We start from the raw sequence: 26,644 nt of genomic DNA, 5'->3' as shown, positions 1-26,644 counted from the left end.
CTCAGCCTACACAAGATAGCGACCCCAGCCTGGAAAGCGAGAAATAAAGGCCAAGATGATTCAATGCACCGAACACATGCCACCTTGTAATTTTCAGGCCTTTGGGCTAAGCAGTGGTCGCTTTGTAGACCAAGGCCCATCAGCAATATTGTGCCATGAGTTTTTCCTTTTCTTTAATTTCTGTACAATTTATGATTTTTCAGAGGCACAAATGGCACAGTGTTTACCACTCCAGACTCACAATCCAGGACACTGGGCTAGAGTCCCCCAATTGTTTAAGCTATGAAATGAAGTCCATTTCACAATTCTGCGGTATACACCTTTCTGGTTGAATACAAAATCATCATTGTAGAAATAGGTTAAAAACATTGTTGATTTTTATCAACTGAAAGCTAGTTGAGAAGAAAGCAGGAAATAAGCTATAAAATAGCATCATATCGGTACAATTATTTATTTAAATTAATAACTTAAAGCAAAACAATACTAAAATTACAAGAATTTGGACTTCATTTTTTTAACTGAAAGATAGGAACAGAAAAAAAAATATTCAGCTTCCATCTAGGATGGGGTGTGGCAATTTTTGGAAATATTCAATTACCACAACAGTCAATCTAGAAATTCTAGTAACTTGACAATATTTTTTTAAAAAACCACAGATCATAATATTAAGTATCTTTGTGACACATACTGTTTACCTTGATTTGCACAAATTAGCACTTAAGCATCATAGTTAAACTTGAAATATCGGCATCCTGAACATTGGGGTCTTCTTTTGCACCTTCTACAAGCTTTTTTCTCATATCTTCGAGTCCTATTATCCGCTGGACTGCTCTCATTTTGTGGTTGGCTTTTTCCACTTCATTGGATCTTTTCTACATTAATGCTTCTCGTCTTTTTCACAGTTTGTATCACTGATTTCGTAATGTTCATATTTAGTGGTCTTTTTTCATTGTTTAATAATCTACCTAATGACTGTATTGCATCATACATGCTTCCTTGCACAACAACAGGATTTTCTCATCGGTTTTCTACCAAAAGTTCTTTTTTTTTTTTTTTTTTTTTTTGACAGGATCCACTTTCAACTACATTATTCCCATGAAACATTCAGAACAGCTTCTGCAAAAACCTCATATCACTGTACAGTAAATTCATCAGGAAATGTTCAAGCTTTCCTGTGGATTGAATATTTTCAGTTGTTCAGAATTCTCATAAAATTGCAACTATTCCTTATTTTACAACATCAGCTGCCGATGCAAGTCATTTGTGGGTTTTCTTTCACAAACTCTTGCAACGCCATCATCACTTGAGAATCTCTCAAAATGGAACTCGGCACAACTTCGCCACTTCAAGCATAGGAGACTAGTATCCACAAAGTATGCTGCACATCCACTCTCCCTTTTTATTTTATTTTTACATTGTACAAAATTGGACAGGTCTTATGGCGACAATGAGATTAAACAAGGATAGGACTGAGAAGGGTGTAACTGTTGCCTTAATTAACATACAACCCCAAAATATGCCCAGTGAGAAAACGGGAAACCATGGAAAACCATCTTCAGGACTGTCAACAGTGTGGACCAACCCACCATTTCCCAAAAACAGGCTTACAACCGCATGATACACACCATGAAGCCAACCAGCTAGGTAGCCTCAATTCTGCACATGTTGAACAGACATCAAATTTGCCTTATACATAGATGCAATCTGTTGATGAATCAGTACATCATTGTAAGTATTGAAAAATTAATTCATTGGAAATAATTTAGTAAAGGTTACACAGAGAAAGAGAAGAACACATACCATAACCCAAACATCTGTTAGCCTGAAATCTGTACCAGGATAATTATGTCACTCTGAAGAAGGTAACGTAATTCATGCTTCATCACCATCAAGCTGAAATTAAAAACAAAATGTTTAGATACGAAGAGTATAAATGAAAGCAAAAAAATTGACTTCACCAACATTAAGAAAAAAGAAAATTCATTATTTAAAAACATTCATAGCACAAGTTTATTTACATTAGTGGGTCAGTTCTAAAAGAAGGAAAAAAGCAGCATGACAGTTACAGTTAATTTAGCATAGTTAAGAGAGCAAGAGAGAGGGAAAAGATCCGACCTCAAACCAAATTTTTTTCTAACAGCAAACAAGCCTTGTTGCAGATATTTTACAAAGCCTACAGGAAATTTCTCAGAAGAAATTAGGTAATGCAATAAGCTTACAGACTGCTTCAACCTTATTCATTTTGGATGATCTACATCTCCCATACATATCCTTCCAGAATGCAACTCACAGGGCCGTCGCAAGGGTAGAGTTAGCAAGCCAGCTGCCCCAGATGCCATAATTTAGGATTTATCATTTTGCAAACAATTGTTTTATTAAGAGCCCCTCCTAATGAATATTTTTTAAGAAGTCAGCTGACATTGGATTAACTAATTATTAAATATCCTTAGCAACATGACACATTTACTGTACATGTTTATCATCAATGCTGAGGACAATTTATTACACTTCATAAACATGGTTTAAATATTTCATGTGAAACAAAAACTAAGGCATGTTGTAAGTTAAACACTTGCATAATGACTACCAGGTGCATTTGCCAAAATAATTAAAGCTAACTCAACCATCAGGCCTCTGCATATTCTATTCGGCAAGTGGTAATTGGTCGCACATACTATTCGGTAAGCAGTCTGTAAGCAGTAATCTGTAACACTTACTTGCAATACTTATGCAGATTTTCTACATATTGCTTATAAGATTTACCACTTTCCAAATTTTGTGTGCAGAAGCCTATTAACACATTCGCTCCCATACCCGTACATGGTCAGAATAGGTTTCATGTGTGTAAAATACCATATTCAACCTAAGTCAATTTGAATTCGCGCGAACATTTTACGTTCAAATGCGCGTTAAAAGACTCAGTCAGGTTGTCAGTGGGCAGATGAACATTTTACTACAGCTTGGGATAATTTCCTGCATTGTGGGATAATCTAAATAAGCACATGCCTGTCCTGAGATCTCTGGAAGTGCACAATTGGAATTCAAGTGGCGCTGAGTGATATAACAAATAGACGTGACAACTAAAAAATCGTAATAGATCGTCCTGTGGAGGTATGTACAATTTTTGCAGATTCTTAGGGTTTACAGTAGAGAAGTGATACTAAGTTAAAGCCATGTGTTACCTTGCGAGTCAAAGTGGCATCTAGAAATCACTGGGCTGCATGATTAAATACCCACAGAGGGAGATGAGAGTGAATAAGTTAAAATTTCTTCCGCATGTACAGTAGTCATAGTGATGCTATCATACGACAACTTTTGTGAAAGCCGCTTCTTACCTCCACCCACCCCCTCCTTATTTAATCATAAATATACAGCTTTCCCCCTGTGCGCAAGATTTACAGCATGTTTCACTTTCTTCTGTGCACTGGAAGCATAGCTTGAACTACAGTCCTGTCAGGTAACTACGGTGCCACTTCACTGGATTGACGGGTATCGGACTCAGGGCTCAAACTCTGATCTGCAACACCTCTCGTACTGGCAATGGTGTGCTGCCTTCTCTTTCAGATAATGCTGATGAGGTGTCGCTGCTTCCACTATCATTCTTGCTACCACTATTTCTTTCCGGACAGGACTTTGAGACAATGCTGACACCCATGAGATGATTTTCAATTAGTTTGCTCATATGTCAACTCATCTTCCTTTCTCTTGAAGATATTTCACGGGAAGAAAAGAAACCTCTTTCACGGAAATAACATAATGCATACTAAAGAAGATTAGACGGATTCATGATTGCTCTCTCAAACGAACATGTGTTAACTGCCTCGCACAAAAGCTCAAGGTAACGCACTAGCTTCAGCTGGTCACCAGGACTGTCCATATCTAGCTACATGCTAACGAGTGCAATCTTACTATACATTTTCATATCTATTCCAGGACCTAACAGCCCGAAATGGCAACTACATTTTTGTACATTGCTTCTTACAGTCCCCTCATCTTCTCTGTAAAATTTCATTGTTGGTTTTGATATGACTATATTGATAGTTCCCTTGTGAGAGGCAATTCTACAGCAGCTTTGTTGATTGATTGATGTTTGTTGTTTAAAGGGGCCTAACATCAAGGTCATCAGCCCCTAATGGTACAAAATGAGACGAAATGATATGACAACTTAAAAGTCCAAAATCCTCCACTGACCAGAATTCAAAACGTGAGGACGAAGATTTGAATGGATGGATGGATATGAATTTAAAACGATCAGTGGATCTGACCCACAGTGTGTCACATGCACAGAAGATGGCACAAAACAATAGTATTACTCATGAAGGGACTGCTTCTATAGCACGATGCTGAATCAATTATGCTTATAGTCGAAACAGGTCCAAAATCCTGGTCATCAGCCCCTCATAATGGTATTTATCGCTAGGAAAGTAGAACCAAGCTATGTGTAATGTTGTGGTCCTAATCAAAAGTAGCGGAGACTTGCCGTATTCCCACATTATGGTACTATTCATAGGTAGTGTAATGCGCACATGTAACACAAGACCTATTGTATTTCACACTCTGCAGCGCTATTTGCAGGCAACGCAAACCTATGGCGTTCCTCACATAAGTGGACTAACCACAGGGACTCGTACTATCCCGTGGAATTTCTCACATAGTGGGAACTGAGCATAGGTAAGGCAGAACCATGGTGTTGCTCATCCCATGGTATCGCTCATATAGGGGTAGGAATCACAGGTACTGTAGAACCCACATCCTGATTCACACACTGTCGCTACTAATCACTACGCGCAAGTAAATGGAACCCCTTGGTGTTCCCTGCGTGATGGTACTTATTACAAGTAGTTTCATGGTTCTAATTGGATCATCCCTTGGTCACCCCTTTTAGCTGCCTCTTACGATAGGCAGGGGATACCGCGGGTGAATTCTTCGTCTGCCTCCCCCACCCACAGGGAAGTGCGTGTTTGGTCTGCGAGAGGTATTTTATTTCCCTCAAGTCCGCCGGCAAGCCAGTTAGGACCCCCCATCCGCCACCTGGGACGCGCCACGTGGGAGTATCACCTCTCCCCCTGCTATGCCAGCAGAGCAGGTTCGTGGCAGCAGCTTTGTAGGAACTGTCCATATGAATAAAAGTATTCTAATAGAGGAGTTTAGGGAGTGGTGTCTTTCCTTTCATAAAATGCCATGGGCTGGTGCAGCATATGAAGCATGGTGAGACAGTAGTTAACCTGGTGACTATACAAGAGGGCTGCTAAAACCTTTCGGCAATCATTAAACATTACCATGGAAGTGATGTGAACAGTATGGATGAAACTACTGTATTTTATTGTATCCAACCTGATAATACAATATCAAATGCTACTGCAAGGGTTTTGTAAGAGATCCAAAGACAGAATGACAGTTGTATTTTGTATCAATGCACAGAAGTGATAAAAGAATGACGGCAGTGATCAGTAAGTCTGATAAACCTCGGTTTCAAAAATTTTAACCCATTGGTTTATGTTGAGTATAGGAACAACAGGAAGGCATGGATGAACACTATCAAATTCCACAAATGGATCAAAGATTTCTACAATGACATGAAAATACAGATAACTATAAAATTTGCAAGTAACATCAGTCACAGTATTGTACAAAAATGAAATACCTATATAAATCAAAAGTTGACATAATACTCACTATTCCACAAAATCCTGGTACACTATATAACTATGCAGCATGAGTAATTTCAATAAAAGTTTTAAAACGTGACCTCAATTTAAAGTCGCCTTCTTTAATCTACCAATAACCCTGAACAAACAATGGTGTTAAAACTAGGGATAACCGTATAACAATTCAGTGCAGGGAGAAGAAGTTATGTTATATTACAAGAAAATTAGAATATTTGCAAACTTAAAGTAAAACATTCTTTTTTTTTTAAATATATATGTGTATGTCACAAATAAGAGAAGGATGAGAAATGTTATAATTAACAAACATACCTGCTTTATTTTCTAAATCTGTCAAATTTCCAGCATAAAAAATCATACTCATGGTACATAACATTAGCAAGTAAAAGGCTGTTTTCAAATGGAAGTTGCTTGCCATTTTCTTCAGGAGTTGGTATCATTCTTGCATTCCAAACCTGCAGCCAGATCACTGTCAAAAAAGAAATCAAAGCAAAAAAACGATTATATTCTCAATTAACTCCAACCTATACTACAGCAGCAGACAGTAGGTTTTCTTAAATATTCTGCTAATTACATCTATGAACGCAAAATCCCTAGGCAGCACAATTTTCAAAAAGTTTACATACAAACATACATACTATACATAGCTACTATGCCCATCAGCATTCAATTTGTAAATTCACTGAATTTATAAACACCTCCACAATTCTTAATTTATGACTAGCTCTGTTGCCACATTTAGATCCATAACTTACCCACCTCTTATCTTTAAATAGAGTGACCAGATGCAAATTTTTAAAAAAGAGGACAAACTACTTAAAAGAGAGGGCATTGCTGATTTAAAAAGGGGTGGGGGGACAGAAATCCTCTATTGAGAGGTCTGTATTTAGACATACTCTATGTTCTAATTTTCACATACATAAACACAATGTATCCATTTTCATATTACACAGTAAATTCCTATAAAATGTAAACAATGAAAGTAATTTACATGCCTTGATGGTACTTTTCTGAAGATTCAGTTGCCTTCAGGAGTTTTGGTGTGTTTAACATATAAAGAGATACATATGTAAATTCCTTTAGATTACCTTTAGATTATATTGAACCATCAAGAGGATTTTCACATATTCTACTTTGAAACGGTTCCTATTATCAGTCCATTGCGCAGAGATCAATGAAGATATGCTTTCTACATTTGCATTTTGCCTCGGTATTGAAAAAAGTATCCTGCAAGTTTTAATAACTCTGAACTACAATCAACTGACTTACGTGAATTGAAATACTTCGCCCATTTCTGACTACGAGGTAACCAACTTGTTAAATGCAGTCATTATTACTCTCATTCAAGAATCGCTTGAAACTGCAGAACTGATATAAAAAAAAAAAATTCACATCATCAATATGAAAGGATTTAAACTTAGCTTGCAAATGGATAATACATTTTTTTTACATCACAATAATCAATATCACTTTTCAGTGCATTCCATTTAAAACAGGCTTCACTCAAATCCCAGTTATCTCCTGTCAATTGCCACATTGTCAGCTGTCACACATTAACACAGCAGTTTGCTGACGGGGTATTGCTGAGAGAGAAGCATGCAGTATACAGAGTGGTAAAGAGAGTTGATCATTACAATACAAGGAACACGTAGAATAACTGCATGTACTGTGCATCCATAATCACATTTCTATATATCAATATGATACTGACGATGCATCACGTAATGAAGAATACATGTGAAAACAAAGTAGTAAAACAGATTACCCCAAAATAAACAGATTCGCTAAAAAAGAGCATTTCAGTTTTTAATAATCCTCCCAGACCCCAGATAATGGTCTAAAAAGGAGGATGTGTCCGGAAAAAAGGTGGACATCTGGTCACCCTATCTTAAAGATGGATTAGAAACAGAGTCTGATGATTGATGCTTGTTTAAAGGGGCCTAACATCTAGGTCGTCAGCCCCTAATGGTACGAAATGAGATGAAATGAAATGACAAATTAAAAACCCAAAATCCTCCACTGACCACAATTCAAAGCGTGAGGACGAATAATGAATGGATGGATATGAATTTAAAACGATCAGTGGAATCGACCCACAGTGCCTCACATGCACAGAAGCTGGCGTAAAACAATAGTATTACTGACCAAGGGACTGCTTCTATAGCACGATACTGAATCAATGAAGCTTGTAGTCGAAAGGAGTCCAAAATCCAAGTCATCGGCCCCTCACAATGGTACTTATCACTAGAAAAGTAGAACCATGATATTTGTCATGTTGCGGTACCAATCAAGAGTAGCGTAGACTCGCAGTATTCCACACATTATGGTACTACTCACAGGTAATGAAATTCGCACATGTATTACAGACCTACTGTGTTTCGCACATTGCAGCGCCATTGACAGGCAACGCAAACCTATGCTGTTCATCTCCTAAGTGTACTAACCACAGGGACTCGTACTATCCCGTGGTGTTCCTCATATAGTGGGTACTAATCATAGGCAAGCCAGAACCATAGGTTCTGTCATCCCATGGTGTCGCTCATATAGTGCTAGTAATCACAGGGACTGTAAAAGCCGCCGCACTCTCGTTTGCTACTAATCACAAACCTATTTGGTACCTAACATAGTGGTACTACGCGCAAGGAAAAGCAACCCATGGTGTTCCCCGCGTGGTGGTACTAATCACAAGGAGTTTCATGGTTCTAATATAATCATCCCTTGGTCGCCCCTTACGACACACAGGGGATACCGTGGGTGTATCCTTCGTCTGCGTCCCCCACCCACCGGGGGTAGAAACCGAGTCTAACCATCATCGTCTTTGTCTCCCTCCACTTCTCTTACCCTCCATGATAGTCCATTATTCTTCTAGGAAACCTATCCTCCTCCATTCACCTCACATGACCCCACCACCAAAGCCAATTTATGTGTACCGCTTCATGCATAGAGCTTATTCCTAACACAGCCTTTATCTCATCATTCCAAATACCTTCCTGCCATAGTCCCAATCTGTTTGTACCAGCGATCATTCTTGCTACTTTCATATCTGTTTCTTCTGACTTACAAATAAGATATCCTGAGTCCACCCAGCTTTCACTTGCGTACAGCAAAGTTGGTCTGAAAACAGAAGGTGAAAGAGATAGTTTCGTCTTCCTTACAGGATATTGTTGATCGCAACACCAAGCTCACTACATTAGCTTTGCTGCACCTTGATTCAGTCTCACTATACTCAATTTATTTGCATTACGTTCCACTATCTACTTTTACGTTTTTCAAAGATGTCGAGGCGCCAGAACGTATTCCTACAGGAGTTCTTTTACGTGCCAGTAAATCTACCGACATGAGGCTTACATATTTGAGCACCTTCAAATACCACCAGACTGAGCCAGGATCAAACTGCCAAGTTGGGGTCAGAAGGCCAGTGCCTCAACTATCTGAGACACTCAGCCCGGCTCACCGTACTACCATTCTGGGAGAATACACATCCTAAATACTTTAAATGATCTACCTGCTCCAGTTTTGTATTTCCAACATGGCATGTAATTCTCTCAGCTTTCTTCACTTTAGTCTTGGAAAGGCTAATTTTCAATGATGCACCTATTTTCAAGTTGCAAGATATTAGATTGCATGCTTTCAGCAGTCAGTCATTAAGACCAAGTCACTGGCACAGGCCAAACTGCTAACTACATTTCCTCACTAAATGAATTCTTCTCTCTGCCACTTTATACATTTCCATGTAAACTATGAACAAAAACAGTGAAAGATTGATGATGATGATGATGATGATGATGATGATTGCTGCTTAAAGGTGCCTAACAGCTAGGTCATCAGAACCAGTGAAAGATTACAGCCTTGTCTAACCCCTGTAAGTACCTTCAACCAAGAACTCATTCTACCATCAATTCTCACTATAGCCCAATTGTCAACATAAATGCCTTAGATTGCTTTTAATATTCTACCCTTAATCCCTCAATACCACTAGCACTGTTTCCCCTCGATATTCTGTCATATGCCTTCTCTAGATCTATGAAACATAACTGTCTCTTCCATTCGTGGTGTTCAACTTACTCTCAACCACTGATCACACCATCCCTTCCAAAATGCCAGTGAACACCTTGCCTGGTATACGGATCAGTAAAATATCTTGATAGTTGCAATACTTTCTGTTCCCTTTTTTTTTTAAAAAAGGTGCAATTTAGGCTCTTGTCCAATCAGAAGATATATTAGTAATATCCCATGTTAAATCCATTACTCTGTGCAGCCATTTTTACATTCTTGTATTCAACATTTTCCTGTCGTTTACGCCATTTCTTTGTTGGTACCTTCATATTTCCTATGCTCACAATGTACTGAAATCTACAAATTTATGTTTGCAACATTTTATGCTTCCCACATTTTATGCCACAACAGGTTGATCGAGATGGGGAGAAATCAAAGTAAAATGGTGCCACAAATAACATAAAATTATTTGAGTAACCACGACATAATGAACAATTCAAACAACCATGGTCTAATCCTTAGCACGGGCATTCCACTTCCCCTCTCGACTAAGCATTCGGTGACAACCAGCACATGTTCATTCTTTGAGAAGCAACAGTGGCGTACAGTTGTGAAATTATTGAGTGACTCAACGTTTGTCTTGCCGAGTTCATTATTTCATTGTTATTTTTTTTTACGCTTACTTCTGTTGTTGCACTTATTATAGTTAGTGCAGCTGATTTGTAATTAGTTTTATTATTTGTTACGTTTTTGTTCTTGTTATCCGAGTCAAGTCATCAAGTTATTTGCTTTAATCCTTCTCTGTTATTGCTTTCTTTTAGGTAAATCAGATAAACTCATAGTAGATCCCAGGGAATCACTGCACTGATGGAAGGAATATTTTTTCATCTAGTGTGTTTTCCATCCACATTCATATGAATGTAATGAGAATTATAATAAAATTTATTTCATTATTATTATTATTATTATTATTATTATTATTATTATTATTATTATTATTATTATTAACTACCACATTGAAACTAGGAGCCCTCAGGGGAGCCTGCTAACCCCTAGAGGGCGCCTCCCCGGGTGCCGGATAGGGGGACCATACAATTCAGTGGGGCTGGTTGAAATACTCAATAAAACCGCGGACCAACAGGCAGCCCAGTTCCTGGGGAGCTTTACAATACTGGGACACCCTCTCTCCAGGGGTCACAAATATGGAGGACCCAAGCCCAGGGTATGGGTGAAGTCCCCAACGGCATCAGTGGCGGAGAAGGTGGACTTCGGTATGGCATCGATGGCGGAAGAGGGAAACTTGTAGCATCTGTACTCCAGAGGAGCGGCTACAGAAGGTGTCTGTACACAAGTGGAGCGGCCTGAAATAACACCTGGCAGTATATATAAATTTCCTTTGGGAGTGGTGACCCCATCGTAACAATAGCCTATATATGGTATGGTACTAGGAAATGAACCTCGGAAAAGGCTAGGGCGTCCTCTGCTTATAGCGACACACAGTTCTCACGGTACTGGGGGAACTGTGAGAAATGGGCCACCAGTAACCAACATTATGATAGCAATAGTAAATCTTATGACCCTGACAGGAAAGATGGAGGAAATAGTAGATGTCATGGAGAAGGTGGAAATGATGGGGCTGAGTGAAGTGAGACAGAAAGGTAATGGAAGGAAGAAATTGAGGAAAGGATACACATACTGGAGTGGTGGCCAAGAGGCAATAAACGGAGTGGGACAACTCATTTCGAAACAATTGGAGGAGTATGTTGAAGTGGTAGAATGTGGGGGTGACAGAAGAATGAAGATTAGACTAAAGATGCAGAATGAAGTGATTGACTTCATACAAGTGTATGCACCACAGACAGGAACCAGGAAGAAGATATTGAAGGATTCTTGGAGAAATTAGAAAGAGAAATTTCAGGTGTGGAAGTGGTTAATATGGGGGATCTGAATGCACAGGTCAGAAACAAGAGACAAGGAAAGGAAGAAGTCATTGGACCATATTGATACAGGAAAAAGAATCGTGAAGGACAGGAACTAGTGGACTTCTGTGAAAGGAATGGACTTATAGTGGGGAATACATGGTTTCGAAAGAAAAACAGCAGGAAAATTACGAGACATGGGTGGGATGACAGAAGGAAAAAATCAGTAATTGACTACTTTTTGGTGGAAAGGACAAATCGTAGGAAGTTGATGCATGTGACAGCTTTACCAGGAGAAACATTTGATGGGGACCATAGGGTTGTGGTGACAAAATTACAGTTGGGAAAAATAGAAAAACTAAAAGAGATAAGAGAAGGCAAAATTAAAAAATGGAAATTGAAAGACAAAAATGTACAGGAAGATTTTCAGGAGAGACTGAAGCAACAAATCCCAGTTACTGAAATGGAAAATGTAGAAGAGGAGTGGGCCAAATTCAAAAAGGCATTTGTTAGTGCAGCAGTTTTCTTGCACACTGCCCTTCGATACATGTGTTAGCAGTGAATAGCCTTACGCTTGAAGAATGTATTTATAACTGCTAACTTCATACTATCATAGAAGTTAAGTAAATGCTCGCATTCCTATTAGCTTCCATATCTTCCCCATCACATATCCTTCAGTTCTATTTCCAACTCTAGCACTGAAATTGCCCATTAGCACTATTTTATCCTTGCTGTTGACCCTGACTATGAATGGTCACTCAGTGCTTCATAAAACTTGGTCACTAACAAGGAACCGTCACAAGTGTGAGGTCGCGAATGGCCAATGGTATTGAATGCGTTCAAAGCCCCATCTATTGTCTACCCCGCATGCACAGTATTGGTTGATAATGGTAAGAAGGGGAGGAACTGTAGGTACGGTATCCAAAAGTGAACAAAGCGTGAGGTTATGAGACGCAGTTAAAAAGCTTAGTCAACATGCACATCACAACAGTGCTCTACTGATAGTAGTATCGATATAAACCAGTGGAATGGGAACCATAAACAAAGCACACATTGCCTTATATCTACAGCACCAGTTGCGGATGTTGACATTCCGTCAGAAAGGAACGCAAGACATTTTGCAGAGTGAGAAAGAAGTGGCAGATGACATATTAGTGTTTTTGCAAGATGAGTCAGAGGAATATGTAGTGTCGTATACTCTCGACTATGTGGATACTGCATGTGTGGATTGCACCAATGACGGTACGGGTGAAAGGTGGTATAGAAATAGATGTCCAGGCATGTAGTTCATCATCGATTCAAGGACGCTTGAGACAAGTTACACGATGTGCATATAGTGACCTACTACTGTTCTCTATGGGCATCAAATTGCACGGGACATAGTTTATAGTGACTTCAAGGGGTGTAGTGGATGGTTGCAAAACCTCAAACGGAGCTGCAGAATTGGACGACGCAAAATAATGAGATTCCAAACCAAGTGCCAACTTGACGATGCACAGCAAACTGCAGAATCGTCTCAAGCATTTGTGGATGAAGTAAACAACCTTATCCCACTGTTTAGTGCAGAATTTGTTTTCAACACCGACGAATCGGCATTTGAAGAAATGCATATGAAAGGTACCCTGGCAGTTACCAGTACCAAGAGAGTTATAGGACAAGCAACGAACACCAATGCCCTAACGCATTTGTATACAATTATGCCTACTGTTAGTCTGGATGGCAAATTGGCTGGGAATTTATCTATTGTGCTGTGTGAAGTTGGAGGTTGCCTGCCTCCAACGATTCTGCTGCTTGTCAGAGACCTAGTAAGGGCAGTAGGGAATATTTATGTCACAGCAAGCAAGAGTGGGAAAATGGGCTTACCAGAACTACAGCTATGGTATGAACACTGCTTTTGGCCCATAGCTGTAGGGTTGGACAGACTGGAACAATCAATTGTTCGGGAACATTAGGAGCTTGAGGTGGAGTGTTTCGGTACAGTGTGCCGGCACACAGCACACGGGACTGTAACTGCGCAGTAGAGGCAACACGACATGCTTCGTGTCAGCGGGAAAGTGCTGCTGTACCGGACGTGCTGTGTGTAGTTACGGCCAGCATAAAGCTGCACGGAACGTGAAAGAACAGACGGAACACTGAAATTTGCGCTCAATAATCACGTTTAAAGGCTGCTTTCAGGTTAAGATTTTTCGGTCAATATGAAATGCACATATCACGGTTACAATGGCAGTACAGGTGTTTACAAGAAACTAATCCAAGGATATTTTCAGCAGTTGAATGTATCGGCCTGTACTGTGAGTAATTAGGCCCAGGATAAAACTACACAGCATGGGAAAAAGCAGTCGGAACTCTGAACTATGCACCCAAAAAATTGTGTCTAAATGTTGTTCTTAGGATATGAATGTTTTCATTCATTCTGAAATACACCTGTCACAATTACAATGGCAGTAGATGTGTTTACAAATGTCACAATGTTATTTTCACCAATTAAAAATATACTCACACAGTTGAAGAAACATTCATCAGTATTCTATTTACGTGCAGAATATACGAGCGGAACACGAAAATAAAAATTTACCCATACAAGAAAAATACGAAGATAAAAATTAAATACTATACACAAACGGAACAGGAGATTAAAAATAAAACTATACAAACAGAACATGAAATTAAAAATTGTTGGATGTTTGAAATGTCTTGACATTGTGCCGGTTGAGATCCCTTTGCAGACAAAATGCATTTCACTCTGTCCAGTTTTATTCTAGTAAAAAAGTCCTAAACAGGACTCCGGTGAGACATTATGCAAAGTTTATTGTCTTTCGTCCGGTTATATTACTAGCCTTCAATGAAAACACACTTACAAAACAACTGAAAACAAAACAGAACACATTATGATATTCGCATGTACCGAAGGCCAGTTGCCGGTGCAACAGAACTCACAGAACAAAGAGGATATGACAGAAGACAGAACATGGAACACTTCAGCACATGGCAGCACACAGCCGGTATCGACAGTCAGCTAGTGATGCTGCCGACGGGATAGCGAGTCACTATCTTGGTCTCGCTTGAGAATGTTTCGGAACAACTGACACTCGGTGTTCCGGAACAGTGGAACATAACTGTGCACCGGCACAGTGTGCCGAAACAGGAACATAGTGCCCAACGCTACATAGCTGGCAAAAATAACTTGCTGTTGCTAGAATCCTGGTCAGCCTATAAAAATCATACTGTGTTAGGAAAAAAAAAAAATCCCTCCTGTAACCACGGGACAAATTCAACCTCTGGATGTCTGTTTTCTTGGTGTCCACAAAACATACTAACGCACCATCTGCATCTACTCCATATAAAGGATAGGCAGTTTCACAGGATGGTTCAAATCAGGTTGCATGCCATCATTTTCCATCAGTTCTCATCACTATGTTGTATCAATATGATTATCTATGCATTGTGTAAGAGTCAATACCTAGCCAATCATTGTGAATGATTTATAACTCCCAAGATGTTCGCCTTTGATCTGCCTGGCACTAACTTTTGTGATCACTGTGGCGCATCATTTTTCATTTGGTGCTCATGGTGCAAGTCAAAGGTTTGTTTTGAACACTTTGTGAATGTTGATGAAATCCATTGTGTGAAGTGTAACACATACATTCCACAGAAGGTTGATCTCTGTACCACCTAGACACTAATTTCCTGTGGCCCTCCTACGCACATGGTGCATCATTAGCAACTAATATTGTTTTCTGTCTCAACTGTTACTACAGCACTTTCAAATGCCCTTTTCTAGAAATCAAACCTGCGACCTCGCATTTGTGAGGGTTCCTTGTCAGTGTTTCACAAAACTTGTTAACTTCACCCTCAATAAATACCCCAAGACAATTCTTATCCTAATTCCTCCAACTGCTAAATCTACCCACATCATTCGTTCATTTATGAGCCTAACAAAAACTGTAATGCGTGCAATAGTACTTTTGATGAACAGTCCTACCCACACTCTGGTCTTCCCTTGCTTAGTTGTCATGCTGCTGTGGAATTAATCAATGACAGTCAGAGTTCAGCAGGGACTTACAATCTTGTACTACTTTAGACAGTTGTATATAGCATGGTTTCGACGATTTAAGTGAACTGATGTAATCACCAAATGCCATATTTATCTGCCTTCCTTCTTATCTTTCACTTCCTGCATCAAGACTGAAGATCTGTCAAGATGACCCCTCAATGAATGCTGATGCCCATCCTACTGACGCATACCTGCCGACTTTTAGAAATCAAAAATAGGAAGATTTTTTAATTCTTGGATTTCATTGTGTATATTGCGTCTTGGTCTCGAAGAAAAGGACAACATAAAAGGCATCCATATCTACAGTTACAAGCCAAATAGACCATTAAATTTAAAATCTTATACTGAGAAAACATACAAATGGTTACAAGAAAATATAACAAACACGGAACAAAATGCATAATAGTTTAATTGTAACATGAAAATTCAAAATTTTATAGGTATCTCTGAACACATGGAGTTAATGTGTGTTATGTTTTGTGGCCATAATGTGAAGAGAAAATACCAGAAAATGTCGCCAACACAACTCTCTGAAATACATTCAACTCATTAAAATTATGAACTAAGAATGAACACACATGCACTGAAAGATGCAAAACTACCACATACAAAATAGATCAATATGTCTCATACATTATTAACACACAACTTCGACAGGGGAAAAAGCAAAGAACCACAAAAAAAATTACACGTGGCCTACAACTCGAAAGAAACTACACACAGAAACGATGTTAACAGCGCGCGAACCACACAATAAGAAACTCAATCTTTCACTCCGATTAACGGAGTTGCTAGCGCGTGCTACCCTCTCTCGCTTGTCGGATTATTGCCGTCCCGAATAACACCAAGCAGGCATCAATTTTTGGTAAAGAGACAAAGTCTCTCATAGTGCATTGGCACTGCCAGTGGCTCCAAGTAGCTTACGCGGTGGCCTCCACGGTATGCACTAGCCAGCGTCTTGGTAGGTGTGCTAGGTACCAACTGATGAGCCCAACCTAGCACACGAGGGCGAAACGCTGGCAACCAGCAATGAGTTAGCTGGAAAATTGATAATGTCCAATAACGGACCATTTATATTGGTATTATAAATTTACTCATTCGGGACAAATATTTCAGATTCCCTATGGGAATCAACATCTATATCATCTGATAGTCAAGCAGGCATCAATTTTTGGTGAAGAGACAAAGTCTCTCATAGTGCATTGGCACTACCGGTGGCTCCAAGTAGCCTACGCGATGGCCTACACGGTATGCACTAGTCAGCGTCTCGGTACATGTGCTAGGTACCAACTGATGAGCCCAACCTAGCACACGAGGGCGAAACGCTGGCAACCAGGAATGAGTTAGCTGGAAAATTTATAATGCCCATGACCATTTATATTGGTATTATAAATTTACTCATTCGGGACAAATATTTCAGACTCCCTATGGGAATCAACATCTATATCATTCTCTTCAATTATTCAAGCTCTCTGTGGTTGAGTACTGCAATAAGTCACATCGCTAATCAAAACCAAACTAAACCAAAAATATTACTATAGAAATGTCAACAATTGTAGTGTTGAATTTTTTCACAACTGCACCTTTTTGAAATGTAGTGTCATGTGTCATTTTTCTACAGTGGCTCAGAAGGATGAAAGAATAAGAAGCTACCATGAATGTCTGATTTTACAGAGGCACATAAACTTTCAATTTCAGAAATAGCTTTTTTTGAGATATCTTACTTTTGAACCAGACAATCGATATATAGGCCCTAATAATAGTCCACCTCCATTGTGTAAAGGCTAACGTTCCTATCTCTTAGTCGAAGGCCTTGGGACTGATTCCCAGCCAGTCTCGGCATTATAATTTTGGACTGAGGGCTGGAACACAAACTCGTGAGACCTATTCAGGAGCTGTCAGCCACGAGAGGCAATAGACCTCGTCAAGAAAGACAAATAATACAGCTGACCACATGGCACTCCAGTATCTGCAGGATCATCTGGCTGGGTGGGCAGTAGTCATCAAGGTAGGCCAAGGCAATAATGGGCTGTTGCACCAAAGGTTTATTTCTTTTGTTTCAAAGGTATCTAATATGCCTTGCACATTATTTCTTTAGAAAGGGTGTAATTTCCATATGACATTGTCACTGGCCTCTCACCAAGGCAACAGTGATTTGAATCCCAGCCAGTGCAAGCGGAATTTTAAAATTGAAAGTCATATCATCGTGGTTCGAATTCCACGTGAAAAAAAAAAATGGAGATCTCATGAGTGACCATAGTATCAAAAGCCATGAAAAACTACAAGATTTGCTCGTTACTTATTTGTTTAGCCTACATTTGTATATCTTTCTTCCGTACTGTGCAACAGAAAGCATTCCCAGGTTGTATCTTCATGCTTATTTCATAATAAATTCTTCATTAATTCACACCTAGGTTAAGTACTTTAAGTTCTCCACTATATCAATACTGTACTGATTTTCATCGTGCCTTTCTCTCTCCCTCGGTAACTCAGTAATTGTACAAAACTAGAACTGCGAGAGAGAGCACTGCAACAAATGGAGGATGATGCCCTGTTGTTCTTAGCAGTTTACTGAGGTCACCAGACAATGCTACCAACTGCTGATGTAAAGACAGGTCGTGAGGTGAGTTTTCAGCATTGGTTTCATTACTGCATATAAATATGCCAAGTGAAGCAAGGCATAATGGGTTAGACTTTGTTTATATGTGTCAATATTAATTTATCATTATTGGTTTTAGGAGTGCTTGTTGAGCTATAATAGGTAATTGCATCCATCTACCGGTAAGTAAGTGAGGCCTTATTGAATAGTTTCAGTCAGCAGCAATGTTCCTCCACTTGGCTACTTAAAAATATTCTCCATTTCATTATAAAAGTAAAGATACTATTTAGAGCAGGTTAGTGGGGTCCCCAGCAGAGGCAATGAACTCTTAACTCCCCAGTATGTAATACAAGGTAAAGTTTATAAGATTCTAATTCTTAATGTATACACTTTATCTCTTGTACTGTTACTGTAATTATAGTCTCTGCTGTTGTCATCACCACTGTCTAGGAATTTTCACTGCTCCCTCTTCCATTTTCTTATTTACTGCATGAAGTTTTTATTTTACAATGGCGAAAAATGAGGGTATCCTCCTATTCAATACATCATATATTCCGTCATTAGACGGAGCAAACAAATTCAGACATGTTTCGGCTCGCTTGAGCCATCTTCAGTGAAAAAATTAAGGGGGTTGGAATAATTTACATAATATAAGTTGAAAAAATGCTAAAAAACATAATGAAAGAGTGAACAAAAAAACAAAAGAGAGCTTAGACGGAAAGCAAAATTAGCACAAATATACAATATTTACAACAATATGCAGAGCTGCAGCAGAGCTGCGGCTATTGTGTAGCTCGTTTTCTTACATACTGGAAAGGGAATGTTCTGATCTGTTAATTGGTAAAATATGAGCACTTCATGAACATCAGACCACAGAAATAGAATAATGCAACACATGCATGGCATGGGATGGAAATGAATTACAGTAGTGTGAAACAGAACATTAATGGCACCAAAATAATAGATGAAAGAAAATTGAGGAAAGTAGTGCATCTTCACAATATATGCTATGCAGATGAGTGGTCAGAACATCTGAGAATAACCTTCGAGCATTGAGAAGAGTACTGGTATTTGCTTGATGAGATTGTTAGCTGTTAATTAGGTCACCTTAAAAAATAAGTAAGTTAAACTTTGGAATTATAGGGTGGAAGAATTTTTACCTTCGCTGATGAATGGCTGTACTCACACCTTTGAGGTTTATCTTTTTTTTTTTTTTCAATTGGCTTTACGTCGCACCGACACAGATAGATCTTATGGCAACGATGGGACAGGAAAAGGCTAGGAATGAGAGGGAAGTGGCCATGGCCCTAATTAAGTTGCAACTCCAGCATGTGCCTGGTATGAAAATGGGAAAACTATGGGAAACCACGGAAAACCATTTTCAGGGCTGCTGACAGTGGGGTTTGAACACCTTTGGGTAAAGGTGCAATTTAAGAAAGCACCAACCATACTATTTCTATTTTTATAAGCTATGAAGGCTTGTAAGTCATAAATTACTAAATGTACCTATGACCCAAGGTAAAAATGTCTGGGGTAACATTAGAATAAATTGATTTTACTCATACAATAGATCCTCAAAATGGCCCAGTCGCAAAGTTTCCCCAAATCAAGGGGTAATTTTGAATAGGCCTACATGATATCAGCTTTATATACTCACTGACAGTACTGAATTATACACTTGTTAAACTTTATTAGATCCTTCTATTCAATACAAAGTTTCCTCCTCTATCTATGAGGGGGGTCAAGTATTCATTGATCAAACATGTTTCAACCTATTTTTTGGCCATCTACAGTAGATTAATTTTATAAGTACATATGTTGAATAGGTGAGTCTAATTAAGTCTTGTAAGTGCATAATTGGGTAATTTTGAGACAAAGAATTCAATACCATGCATGCCATTCATAGTTATAAAGAAATACCTGTGTAGTATAGAGAAGAGGAATTTGAAGTCTTTTAAATTATTTATATTTTGAGAATGAATATAGTACACTGCCAAGAAATGCAAAAAAATATGAAAAGCTGTATAGAAATAGATAATTGGCACAGTAACCACTGATGTCACATGCTGCCTCCACTCCTACACCCAGACATCCTATAGCATGGAATGCTGTCAGGGCTGCCAACAAGTAGCGCAAGTCATAGGTTGCTCCTAACTGAATTCAACCGAACTTTGTCACTATCAGGGCTTTCCGGTGAACCAGGATCTAAGCTGTCGCTAACAGTAATATTAGCGGTCATTAGGAGGAATCTCAAGGCTCCCCTGCAGGCATTATGTAATGTTTGTCCATATCGCAGTTAGTGTATGATGCATTCATTATTTTGGCAGCCATGCAAAACCATCGTACAGCAGCATGCCGAGAAGAGAACAGCGGAGTGAGAGGGAAGATGGCATGACATCCATGTTGTTACAATGACAACTGTCCAGAAAACCGAGCAAGCGCCCGTGCCGTTACGGTCGTGTTGCTGTGAGCTTGTATTTGGACGATGGTGGATTCAAATCCCACAGTCGACAGGCCTGAAGATTGTTTACCATGGTTATGCATTTTCACACCAGATAAAGGCTGAAGCTGTAAATTAATTAAGACCATTGATGCCACCTTCCCAATCTTAGCCCTTTCCCATCCTTGCATCGCCAAAGTCAGATCTACCCAGAACAAACACCAGTTGAGATATTTTCAATGGCATAATGTAACCAAACAGACTGAGTTCAGTAGGCCTATCAGAAATAGCAATAATGTGTTTCTATACATGAAACAGTTTGCATGCAAAGTATTACTGTAAATTAAATTTTCATTCACTAAATACTCCTTAGTAAAATAAATGTACCAGTATTTAAAAAAAGTTTACATAATAGGTAAGATAATAGGCAGATTAGTTCTTTGCTGAACAAAGGAACCCTTTTTGCCTCACTTCACTTAGTAAGCCTATATATGCCATAAGTAGATTGATGGTAATAAATTAACACATACACACCTACACAAAGTCTAACAACTTATGCCTTGCTCCACTTGGCACATACGCTGGAAACAGGCCAATAGTCTGACATTCCACACAAATTCATCTCACATGCGTTACTGCCTAACAATCATTACAGCATATTCTTGGTAAAGACAGTATTTGAACTTAAATACGACTCAACTGTAGAATTATTCCTAAATATTCACTCTTCACGAATATCAGCAGCACTGAAAACTGGCACCCACTATGCGAAAGTTTTACCCTTATCTTTGCTGCACCTTGTTTCTAGGCCTATTTCTCTATTTCCAAGAGAATAATGCCAACTATGCTTATTAGAAATGCTCACAACCTGATTCAATTTGATGATTCCTATCAACAATCAAGTATCAGGACATCCCTTCCCTACATACAAAAACAGTTCTTAAAATCATGTCTTCCATAACATAAACCTAATCTAAATTAAGTTCTAACACACTAGATGGCAAGTTTTTGACAATGATATTACAAGTATATCATTGGTTAAAATTTCCAACCATGGACTTTTGCTATCTTCAATAGTGACAGGAAAATAAAACTTAACACAAAAAAATGTAAGTATTACAGTAGGCCTACTGTTGCTTAAATGCATTCTGACAGCATCGTGTGGGATTATGTCAGCACATCTGACAATTTGCTTGAAGATTTTGTGTTCAAGAATCTTACAGCAACAGTGACACATACAAGGGTAAGAGTCTTTGTATAAGAAAAAGTATTTTCCACATGACTGAATCCTATCCTGCAAAGTTGTTTGCTTTTGCTTTTAATCCATATAGGCCTAGGCCTGTAAATAATAAAAACTGTGACAGTCTTTCTAACTCTTACAATCGTGGTGATCAGTGATCACACTGATTATCTCACTTGACTGAAATATATAACAGAACATAATAATTAAGCTTACAGGACAGCAGAACCCTATCACCATTACACAAGCCTTCTAGTTAGATTACAATAGCTACAGCTACATCTCTATGGACAGCAAGTACTGAAATCGTATAAGCTTACAATAAAATACAGCTATCTACGGAATTACACGTAAAATAGAAAAATATAAGCGCTGGTCGAGATATAACCTCAAAAGCCCTAACCTACCTCACATCAAGTATACTAACTAAAACAATCAGTTTATGTAACACGCATTTTTTAAAACAAAATAAAATAAAGTTTTAAATATAACCATGCTATATATTATACTCTGATTACAAAATAACAAACCCTTTCTTTCATTATGGCAGTGAACCTATAAAAATGTCAAATGTCAAACTGTCCCTCAAACAAGAAAGTACAGTATATATTTAAGAAAACGAGCTTAGAAATGAATAATTTTACAAATCATTTGCTTTTAAAGTCATGTAACACGTTTAGTAACATGTACTCCATAAAAACTGACGTACCGTAATTAGGCACGGCAACACCAACTAGAATACCGTATCCACGTGATATTTAACAGAACAAAATACATAACATCATCACAGGTACGATAAATGTTTCTCGGACAATATTCACCCCTATATTTTTCTTTTTCTTTTTAGATGTGTCAAGATACGCCCTCGTTCTTCATTGAACCGCAGACATCACATACCAGTGACATAACTGTACATGCCACAGTCACAACCCAAACTCGAAACAGGCGGGTTATGGTGACAGGGTACTTCCACACCTCAGAACATTACAGTACACACGACTGTAGGCCTAGGTATGCTCTCTGATAGCAAAATCAATTGAAGTTAACCATAGCGGAAACATACGTGAAGAGACTGGCTGATGTATAATGTTTTAACAGTAACACACAGCAACCAAAGTCGGTTCTGTGTATGCCAAAGTGAGCTGTGACCAGCAGAGCTTGCGGGATGGAGATGAAAATTACGGTTGTTGTTGTCGCCCTCTCCTTGGCCAGGAAATTACAGCAGGTCTACCGGTATTTTAACCACAGTGGGATTTGAAAAGGGAATGGAGTGGGGGTGGGGGGGAAGGTCCACCCGACACTCTGAATCAAACCATCCTACCCTCGGATTTTAAATAGTCCATCCCAACAAGGGATGCTTATTTCCCACTCACATTTAATGCTATTGGCTTTACGTCGCACCGACACAGATAGGTCTTATTGCGACGATGGGACAGGGAAGAAAGCCCCAGCATTTGCTTGGTGTGAAAATGGGAATGCACGGAAAACCATCTTCAGGGCTGCCGACAGTCGGGTTCGAACCAACTATCTCCCGAATACTGGATACTGGCCGCACTTAGGCGACTGAAGCTACCGAGCTCGGTCACATTTAATGTAAATGAATGCAACCATACACAGATAGTATACATGTACTATAGGTATATTAATATTGAAATGTAGGCCTACCGGTATTTAGAAAGCTTGCTGTACCTGGCAGCGCTAGCGCGAGCTAATCTTACACAATTCAAAATAGGTAGCGGCGAGGGGGCGGGACCGATCAGCCGAGTCCACCCAAACGTTGCCGGAAGTCTGCGCGACTGTCAGTGGCAAATTCTTCTTCTGCTTCTGATCTGTAATTGGGCTTATCTTCTGCTCTTTACCCAATAACCACATTATTTATTTATTTATTTATTTATTTATTTATTTATTTATTTATTTATTTATTTATTTATTTATTTATTTATTTATTTATTTATTTATTTATTTATTTATTTATTTATTTATTTGTATTCTTATGTAGGCAGTCTTGAATAGGCCTAGGGACAGGGAACTGTTGCTGAGATGCATAGAAGTAGGAGGAAGGGAAAAGGTAGGAAAGGGAAATGTAAAGTAGAGGATAGGAAAAGACAGGTGGAACAGGGTCATGGGAAAGAGAAAAGGGAGGAGGAAGTAGCTTCTGCAGCAATCAGGAAAGATAGGGCTGACCAGGAGGGGAGGGGATCAAATGAGGTGGGTAGGGTTGAGGCTCTGGTCATGGGGGATTTTATCGTTAGACACGTGGGGAAAGTGTGTGGAGGAAAGAGAACCAGGGTAGAATGTTATCCAGGAATTAGGTTGAGGCAGATGTTGAGGAAAGTAGAAGAGAGGGAGGAGGGGAAGGAGAAGGTGGTAGTGTTTCACGTTGGTACCAACAACGTAAGGCAAGCTGATATAAGTACCAACATAGTTGGAGATGTGTGGGATCTGGTAAATGCAGCACGGGTGAAGTTTAAGAAAGCGGAGATTGTTATTAGTGGAATACTGTGTAGGAGGGATACTGACTGGAGGGTGATTGGGGATTTAAATGAGACTATGGAGTGGGTATGTGGGAAACTGGGAGTGAAATTTCTAGATCCTAATGGGTGGGTAGGAGATAGGGATCTGCGCTCAGATGGCCTTCATTTAAACCGCAGTGGTACGTATAAGTTAGGAAATTTGTTTGGAAGGGTAATAGGGAGGTACATTAAGGGAAACGGGATGGCCTAGGGAGCGGTGATACTGGAACAGGGAACTGGAAATCAAGTAGGGATGACATAAAAGTGTTAGTGTTGAACTGTAGAAGTATTGTAAAGAAAGGAATAGAATTAAGTAATTTAATAGATATATATTTACCAGATATTGTAATAGGAGTTGAAACATGGCTGAAAAATGATATAATGGATGCAGAAATTTTCTCACGGCACTGGAGTGTGTATCGTAGAGATAGGATAGGAAAGGTGGGAGGGGGAGTTTTCATTCTAGTGAAAGAAGAATTTGTAAGCTACGAAAAAGTTAAAGATGAGACACATGAAATTCTAGGTGTAAGGCTCATTTCTAAAGATAATAGGCAACTTGATATATTTGGAGTGTACAGATCGGGAAAGGGTAGCACTGATGCGGATTCGGAATTATTTGATAGGATAGTCAGCTATGTGGGAAACGACATGGAAAGAAATGTGATTGTAGCGGGAGATCTGAATTTGCCAGATGTCAATTGGGAAGGAAATGCGAACGACAGGAAGCATGACCAACAAATGGCGAATAAGTTAATATGGGAAGGACAGCTGATTCAGAAAGTGATGGAACTAACCAGAGGGAAAAATATCCTGGATGTGGTGCTGATAAAACCAGATGAGCTCTATAGGGAAACTGAAGTAACAGATGGTATTAGTGATCATGAAGCTGTTTTTGTGGTAGTTAAAAATAAATGAGATAGAAAGGAAGGTCTTAAAAGTAGGACTGTTAGGCAGTACCATATGGCTGATAAAGCAGGTATGAGGCAGTTTCTAAAAAGTAACTATGATCGGTGGAAAACGATAAATAAAAATGTAAACAGACTCTGGGATGGGTTTAAAGAAATTGTTGAGGAATGCGAAAACAGGTTTGTACCTTTAAGGGTGGTAAGGAATGGTAAAGACCCACCTTATTATAATAGAGAAATAAGGAGACTAAGAAGGAGGTGCAGACTGGAAAGAAATAGAGTTAGAAATGGCTGTGGAAGTAAGGAGAAATTGAAGGAAATTACTAGAAAATTGAATCTAGCAAAGAAGGCAGCTAAGGATAACATGATGGCAAGCATAATTGGCAGTCATACAAATTTTGGTGAAAATGGAAAGTTATGTATCGGTATTTTAAGGCAGAAACAGGTTCCAAGAAGAACATTCCAGGAATAATTAATGAACAAGGGGAGTGTGTATGTGAGGATCTTCAAAAGGCAGAAGTATTCAGTCAGCAGTATGTAAAGATTGTTGGTTACAAGGATAATGTCGAGATAGAGCAAGAGACTAAGGCCAAAGAAGTAATAAAATTTACATATGATAACAATGACATTTACAATAAGATACAAAAGTTGAAAACTAGAAAAGCGGCTGGAATTGATCAGATTTCTGGGGATATACTAAAGACAATGGGTTGGAATATAGTACCATATCAAAAGTACTTATTTGATTATTGTTTGGTCGAAGGAGTTATGCCAGATGAATGGAGAGTTGCTATAGTAGCCCCTGTGTATAAAGGAAAGGGTGATAGACATAAAGCTGAAAATTACAGGCCAGTAAGTTTTACATGCATTGTATGTAAGCTTTGGGTAGGCATTCTTTCTGATTATATTAGACATGTTTGTGAAATTAATAACTGGTTCGATAGAAGGCAATTCGGTTTTAGGAAAGGTTATTCCACTGAAGCTCAACTTGTAGGATTCCAGCAAGATATAGCAGATATCTTGGATTCTGGAGGTCATATGGACTGTATCGCGATTGACATGTCTAAAGCATTTGATAGGGTGGATCATGGGAGACTACTGGCAAAAATGAGTGCAATTGGACTAGACAAAAGAGTGACTGAATGGGTTGCTATATTTCTAGAAAATGGATCTCAGAGAGTTAGAGTAGGTGAAGCTTTGTCTGACCCTGTAATAGTTGAGAGGGGAGTTCCTCAGGGCAGTGTTATCGGACCTTTATGTTTTCTTATATATATAAATGATATGAGTAAAGGAGTGGAATAGGAGGTAAGGC

The 26,644-nt window shown here is 39.0% G+C and overlaps 1 protein-coding gene across 3 annotated transcripts in view; it reads right to left on the bottom strand.

Annotated features, from left to right (window-relative positions):
- Positions 1-23,694, bottom strand: part of LOC136864076 (carbohydrate sulfotransferase 11) — a 50,963-nt gene extending 27,269 nt beyond the window's left edge. Inside the window, exons 1-2 of one of the 3 annotated variants that reach the window (XM_067140622.2) lie at positions 23,580-23,694; positions 5,979-6,135 (exon numbers count right to left, since the gene is read on the bottom strand). In XM_067140622.2, coding sequence (XP_066996723.2) covers positions 5,979-6,084 — 106 coding nt within the window. In that variant the 5' untranslated portion in view covers positions 6,085-6,135; positions 23,580-23,694. Of the gene's footprint in view, positions 1-5,978; positions 6,136-22,623; positions 22,835-23,579 lie in introns of those variants that run through there. The other 2 variants (XM_067140621.2, XM_068226154.1) reach the window with 2 other exon arrangements.
- Between the last annotated feature and the right edge of the window lie 2,950 nt (positions 23,695-26,644).

The sequence above is a fragment of the Anabrus simplex genome, chromosome 2 (assembly GCF_040414725.1).
Source record: "Anabrus simplex isolate iqAnaSimp1 chromosome 2, ASM4041472v1, whole genome shotgun sequence".
NCBI lineage: Eukaryota > Metazoa > Arthropoda > Insecta > Orthoptera > Tettigoniidae > Anabrus > Anabrus simplex.
Note: the sequence above shows the minus strand (reverse complement) of the source record. Positions and strands in the feature narration are given on the sequence as shown.